Raw genomic sequence first — 6,585 nt, 5'->3', positions numbered from 1 at the left:
GGCTGGGTTGCCTGCCTTTCAAGCCAAACGTGCTGTCTCATCCTGGGCATACTGCTGACAAGCCTATCCTTAATCCTTACTAGCTTATCATGAGCCCTTGCTTTTGGTATTCCTTCTGCAAAGTGCTAGTCAGCTGATATAATTAGCCTGCTTTGTGAACGAAGACTCTGTGGAGGCGTATAGGCAGTCTAGTCATTTTTCCGGAGTTGGTCAGGACAGGAACCTTTAGAACGGTCATTAATGCCCACTCTCCTCAGTACTACTTCCTCCAAGCATCCCTCCCACATCCTAGACTTTGTCCCCTCTCCTGTTGGGAGGGGAGCTCCATCTGGCAAGCAGAATACAGAGAGTGCTGGTGGCAGGAGTTTTATTGGAGCACAAGGATGCCAGCCCCAGAGCCAGCTATTTACATCCAACCTTGGAGGCTGGCGGAGCCTTGAGGGAGTAGGCGAGGCAGCAGAGGGAAGCATCTGGACACAAGTGCATAAAGGATTCTTGCCTCATGCAGTAAGTTCGGCAGGCCCCTTGGCCCTTCCAGCACCGTTTGAATTCAGTGCTCCCTGTGTAGAGAAAGACCACAGGTTATAGAGCAGTCCATGGGTCACAGGTTAGACCACTGGTTACAAGTTAGAGAATAATTTCTTATCCAGGTAAAACCACCCACCAGGTAATCCTTATAACAACACTGTGATTGTAGTTGGTTTTATTACAATTCCTGCTATCCAGGTAAAGAAACTGAGGCTCAAAGAAGTTAGTAACCTTAACGAAATCATTATGGTCATATGGCAACATCAGATTGAAACCCAAGAAGTCAGGCTCTGTGACACAAACTGTCCCTGGCACATGGGGACCTCTTTAATGCCAGGATTTCCAGTTATAGAAAAGGTAAGGCTTTGGGGGAATAGAGCTTATACCTCCTCCATGATTCTCGGGTAATAACATAAATGAAACCTCTCATTTAGTCACTCAACAAACGTGGAACAGTGGGGATATCACAATTTAAAAAAAAAAAAGAAAGAAAGAAAAGGAACTGTGGAGAAGGCAGTTTAAAAACAAGCAAATAAAGAGATCTTGCTGGTAAGTGCCCTGGTGGACGTGATCAAGGTTCTGTGGTGGCCAATCAGAGCAGAAGCAGAAAAGCAAGGAAAAGTTCAGAGTGCTTGGGCTTCTCCAGACATGTAGTCAGTCTCAGGAGAGCAAGCAAGAGTCAGGGGTAAGCAGGAAAGGCCTCCCTCTGTCTCCCTGGATTCAGGGAACCCCCAAAACCCTCAGAGGATGCTGTGGGCTCATGTGAACGTTTACTAGCCCTGCCAACACTCTTGCCCTCCTAGGTGGCCAGGCAGAGAATCCTGGAATGACACAGAGCTGGCCTCAAAATCTCTAGGAATCCAAGGCTGTACTCTGAAGACAGTATGTGACTAACAGTTAACAGTGTAGTGTGAGCCCAGCTCCCAGCTTCTGGGTCTCAGTCCCAGCTCTGTCATTTTCCAGGTGACCTTGGCCTTAGATTCTTCGTCTGTATTGCTCTCTTCCAGAGGGCAATCATGGGAACCAGACACTGGTCGATAAGCAGGAGGTGAAATTACGAGTATGACTGTTCAGGTGACCAGAGCCACCAGTGTCTGTTCTAGGTCAACCCCCTGGCTGTCCAGATAAAGGAAGGGCTTGCCCCAAACCACTTAGCTGTGACAGGTCTGGAAACTTGTGAGATGGAGGGTATGGCTCAGTGACAGAATCATGTTTAGCATGTATGAAGGTCCTAGGTCCTTTCCCCAGCACCACACACACACACACACACACACACACACACACAAAATCAGCCTTACCTTGTTCATTATATTATCCTCTATTTCAGATTTTTTCAAAACAATTTTTCTACTTTTTATTTTTGGTATTTTCTAGCCAAGTTCTCACTATATAAACCAGGCTTGCCTCAACCTCATTATGTAGTCCAAGCCAGCCTCGAACTCTCAATTCTCCTGCCTCAACCTCTCAAGGACTGGGATTATAGGTATGTACCATCATGCCCACCTCAAAATAAAAAAGTTTTAAGAAGCTCTCTCACAGGCCTTCCTGAACCATCCATCCCACCCACATTACTCCAACCCTAACTGCCTTCACTGTCCTTCATACCTTCCAACAGGTTACAGGTTTGCCCACGTTACTCCAACCCTAACTGCCTTCACTGTCCTTCACACCTTCCAACAGGTTACAGGTTTGCCTGTTTATGTTCTATTCCCACCAACCCCAGTAATCATAATAGTTGCCTGATCCCCAGTGTATATCTTTTCAATGAATTCCTATTGAGTGACTCTCATTCTACAAATTAAGAAACAGGTACAGGCTGCTTTAGCACCAGTACCTAAATACTGATCTGTCCTCCAGGACCTGAGAGCCTAGTCTTCATTTTTACGAACACACACACACACACACACACACACACACACACACACACACGTAGTTACCTGGCAGTGCATGACCCAGGACCAAGAGAGCCACAACAATCAGAATCCACTGCACCATGGCCACTGAGCTCCTGGTAAGTCTGTGGCGAAGAAGTCAGGAGGAGAGGAACCTGGTGTGCTGCCTATCCGGCCTTTATGGGACTGAAGATGAGGGCCGGGCCAGAGGAAGCAAGCTCAGGTGGGAGGATGAGGTCACATGGTTCCAAAGCTGTTTAGATCTCTCACTCCCAGCTCTGTGTGAACTCATTAGCTACATTCTCCAGAGGCCGTTGAGCCCTAAACCGGGGAAGAAACCAGACACTCTCCCTTGCCTGTCATATGCAAGGTTCTGGGGTCCATCAAAAATAGAAAGGGAGGAGGAACTTCCAGTGAGGGGCTAGACTCCAGGGAGGGAGGGAGGGAGGAAGGAAAAAAAGAGGGAAGGAAGGAAAAGGGGAAGGAAAAATCAACGTCTTCCTAACCTGAGAGAGTGAGAAAGGATTTGAGAAAGTCCTGGTTCAATCCCAGCATATCCTCCTCCTCCATGATGGTTAATACTGATCATCAACTTGACGGGATCCAAAATCACCTAGGAGACAAACCTCTAGGAATGTCTGTGAGAAAGTTTCTAGACTAGATCATAAGGTAGAAAGATCTACCCTAAATATGGGCAGCACCTTTCCATGGGCCAGAGTCCTGGGCGAATTTAAGAGAGACAGGGAGGTACACACAAGTTTCCAGATACAGATGCAATCTGACCAGCTGCCTCCACTCCTGCTGCAGGCCTTCCTGCCCTGATCAACTGCACCCTCAAACTGTGAGGCTAAATAAGCCCTTTCTCCCTTAAGTTGATTTTGTCAGGTATTTTGTCACAGCAATGACAAAACTGTGAGGCCTTGACAAGTCCCTTAACCTCTCTGGAACCTAGGCTCATGTATGAAATAGTGACAAGCCTCTTTTTCAAGGCTGCTAAATGAAGTTCCCCTTTTTAATGCCAAAGAGATAGGCCAGAACCCATTGGCCCATTTGAACAAGTGTGCATTTAGGCCTACTCTGAAAAGGAAAGAATGCCTACCTCACAGAGCAATAACTACCTCTCTCATTTGGAGCATTGAATGAAACAAAGTTCCGGAAGTATGGTCCCCAGACCAGCAAACCCCTGTTCCCACCTAGGAGTTGGCAATGCAAATTCTTCAGCCCTACCCCTAACCTCCTGAATCAAAGGGCTAGGGGAAGCCTTCTAGGTGTTTCTAAGAAACCTCTGAAGAATGGAGAGCCACCGAGATAATACATGGCCAGAGCTTAGACTGGTGTCTGGTATATAGGTGTCTAGGTTACATCATGAAAGATGAGTAGGGAAAGGGTATCCCAGGCAGAGGGAGCAAGCAGAACAAGCCGGAAAGGCTGGGGCATGGAGCGAGACTTGTTAGAAGAGGTCTCGAAAAGACTACAGACCATGAGGTCATAAATGCCAAGTTCAGACTTTTGTATTATAGAAAGATTGTGTGTGTGTGTGTGTGTGTGTGTGTGTGTGTGTGTGTGTGTGTCTGTTATCAAGGTTTCCTCTGGATACTTTTTCCTTGAGGGTAGAGACAGGATCCTGCTATGCAGCCTAGGCTGGGCTAGAACTCACAATCTTCCTGCCTCAACTCCCTAGTGCTGGCATTCCAGATGTGTACCACCACACCCGGCAGATTACAATTTTAAAGCAAGAAACTGAAACCCAAATAGAGGAGGTAACTTGCCTGAGGGTCACATGGTGACTGAGTTACAGGACTGAGACTGGAAACCAGGTCACCTCACTCTCAGACAGTGGAAGGTGCCTGTCCAGCACAGCCCATCCTGACAGCCCATGGTGAAGTAGGACACGGAGGCTTAGAGAGTCAAGCTACATGTGTAAATGCAATATGCCAGAAATACAGAAGGGCATGTCTGTCTTTCCCCAAAGGCAGAATTTATTGAATGATGATAAAACCACAAACTACTTCTGTTTTATTGGCTGCAGTTTACCAAGCAGCCCTGATGCCCCTTGGTAGCTAGCCATTGGAAATTATGGGCTCTTTTAATCCAATCTTGATTACTGTTTAATTGAAATTTTGAGAAATTTTCATACAACATATTTTGCTCATATTTAGACCCTCTCCCCTATCTGTACCCTTCTGTAGCCCCCCCACCAGATTTTTTGTGTTGTCATATATATTAAGGCCTATCTAGCCAAGTTTGTGTCCCCAAAATGCCCTTTGATGTGTGGCCATCCACTAGAGCCTGATTAGCTTCTAGCATCATCACACCTTTAGAGAAAACCAACCAATTTTTCCTCTCCCAGTAGTTATCTGTTTCCAATAGTCCTTCAGCTAAGGTCAGGGCTTCTGACCCCCTTCCTTGATAACTAATATTACATGACACAGTTTTATACCTATATCTGTCTATATCTATCTATGAATATATATATATATTACACAATGGCTACAAAAGGGTTAAAGAGGCCACAGAGTACAGAGGCAGAGGGCTCATGAGATGCAGAGAAGTCACTGCAGGGGTCTAGACAACATATTAACAACTCAGCTGGAGAGCCCAGCCACAGGGCTGAGCCGTGAGTCACAGAGCTAGGCAGAACCAGTGCAGACAGATAAGTGGATGGATAATGGATAGACAGTAATTCAAGCAGGTCATGTCTAACAATGAGGACTCTACCGAGCTGCAGCCCCTGTTGGTCCCTTGATACACACAGCAAGTGGTCACATGACAGGTCTTGCCCTTTTTATGGGGTCTTTTTTATGGAGTCCAGGTGAGGGTGTTGTTCTGGTGTTGGATAAGTTCCCTATCTGTCTTCTCTGATAGCGTCAATACACCCATGTGCCTATAAGTTCTTAATGTAATTTGATAAATTTATAGATGGTACTTGTTTTATTTACAGGAGTAAGCTATTTATCAGTCTGTACCTTGTGAATAGTGCTGGACAGGTAGTGGTGCCCACGTTCTGCACAAAGAAGATGCAAGATCATCCTGCCTCTGCACTTGAACTCACAATGAAGCCAGCTGCTGCTTTGCAAAATGGAATCACCTAGGCAAGGCATGTCCTGAAAGTCCCTGGGATTTTTTTGGGGGGGTTGCTTTTTTTGGTCTTTTTGAGACAGGGTCTCCCCATAGCCCCAGCTGTCCTAGAACTCACTATGTAGACCAGGCTGGCCTTGAACTCAGAGATCCGCAAGTCCCTGTTTTATATAGTGGGTTGAAACTTAGAGCCAGGCACAACCTGATCTCTACACTGCGAAACTAAGCCAGAGCAGAGGAGCCTCTGCAGTGGGGGTTGTGGCCCTGTTAGACGGAAAGAACTCATACAAGTTGTCCTCTGACATCCACACATGTGCCACAGCATGCCTCCCCCTGCCCCAAATAAATAAATGGGCTTTAAAAAATATTTTTTAATATTTTATTATTTTTTATGTATGTTAGTGTATCCATGTCCTGCAATGTCCACGGAAGTCCGAAGAGGGCGTTGGATTCCCCTGGAACTGGAGTTACAGACAGTTGTTAGCTGCCATGTGAGTGCTGGGAACAGAACCTGAGACCTCCGCAAGAGCAGCCAGTGCTGAGCCATGTCTCCAGCCCCTAATTTTTTTTTTTTTATTAAGTAGACTGAAAAGCAGATAGCTGAGTCTGTGCTTATCACCAGCAGGTGAATGGGAACGAATTGGGGATGGCATCAGAATCCGGCATTCCAAACCCTTAGGTGCAGACTACCTAACTACATGGCTCTCTCTCTTCTTCTAAGTCCTTTCCCAAAATTAACCCTCCACCCCGAGCTGCTTCTCAAAGTGGGTTCCGTGAGCTACCCGCATCATTATCACTTGGGCTCAGTCCTGTGGAATCACCTCCCCAGAAAGGTGCGACCTGGGACTCTGAGAATTGGCTAAGACACCTCCAGTGGCTTTTATGAGGGCTAAGGTTGGCGCTCCCCGTTGGTAGAGGGAACAGAGCCGGACACAGAGGGACGTCCAGATTCAGGAACCCAAAGTCCTTTTCCTTCGCCTCTCAGGTTCTCTCCATCCCAACGCGGCGGACTGGAGGCAACGGTCCGAGCCGCCAGGCCGCAGGGCGGGGACCCGGGGCCGCCCGGACGGGGCGGGACGCACGGGGC

At 47.2% G+C, this 6,585-nt stretch overlaps 1 protein-coding gene across 1 annotated transcript; it reads right to left on the bottom strand.

Moving 5' to 3' along the window:
• Positions 1-360: 360 nt before the first annotated feature.
• On the bottom strand, positions 361-2,572 carry Defb124 (defensin beta 124). The gene is made up of 2 exons (XM_017797216.2): positions 2,466-2,572; positions 361-560 (listed from the first exon to the last, which is right to left on the bottom strand). Exons 1-2 carry the CDS (start codon positions 2,521-2,523, stop codon positions 403-405), a joined length of 216 nt encoding a protein of 71 aa, XP_017652705.1. The 5' UTR covers positions 2,524-2,572; the 3' UTR covers positions 361-402.
• Between the last annotated feature and the right edge of the window lie 4,013 nt (positions 2,573-6,585).

The sequence above is a fragment of the Nannospalax galili genome, unplaced genomic scaffold (assembly GCF_000622305.1).
Source record: "Nannospalax galili isolate Female #2095 unplaced genomic scaffold, S.galili_v1.0 scaffold1714, whole genome shotgun sequence".
NCBI lineage: Eukaryota > Metazoa > Chordata > Mammalia > Rodentia > Spalacidae > Nannospalax > Nannospalax galili.
This window is presented reverse-complemented; position numbering and strand designations above follow the sequence as displayed.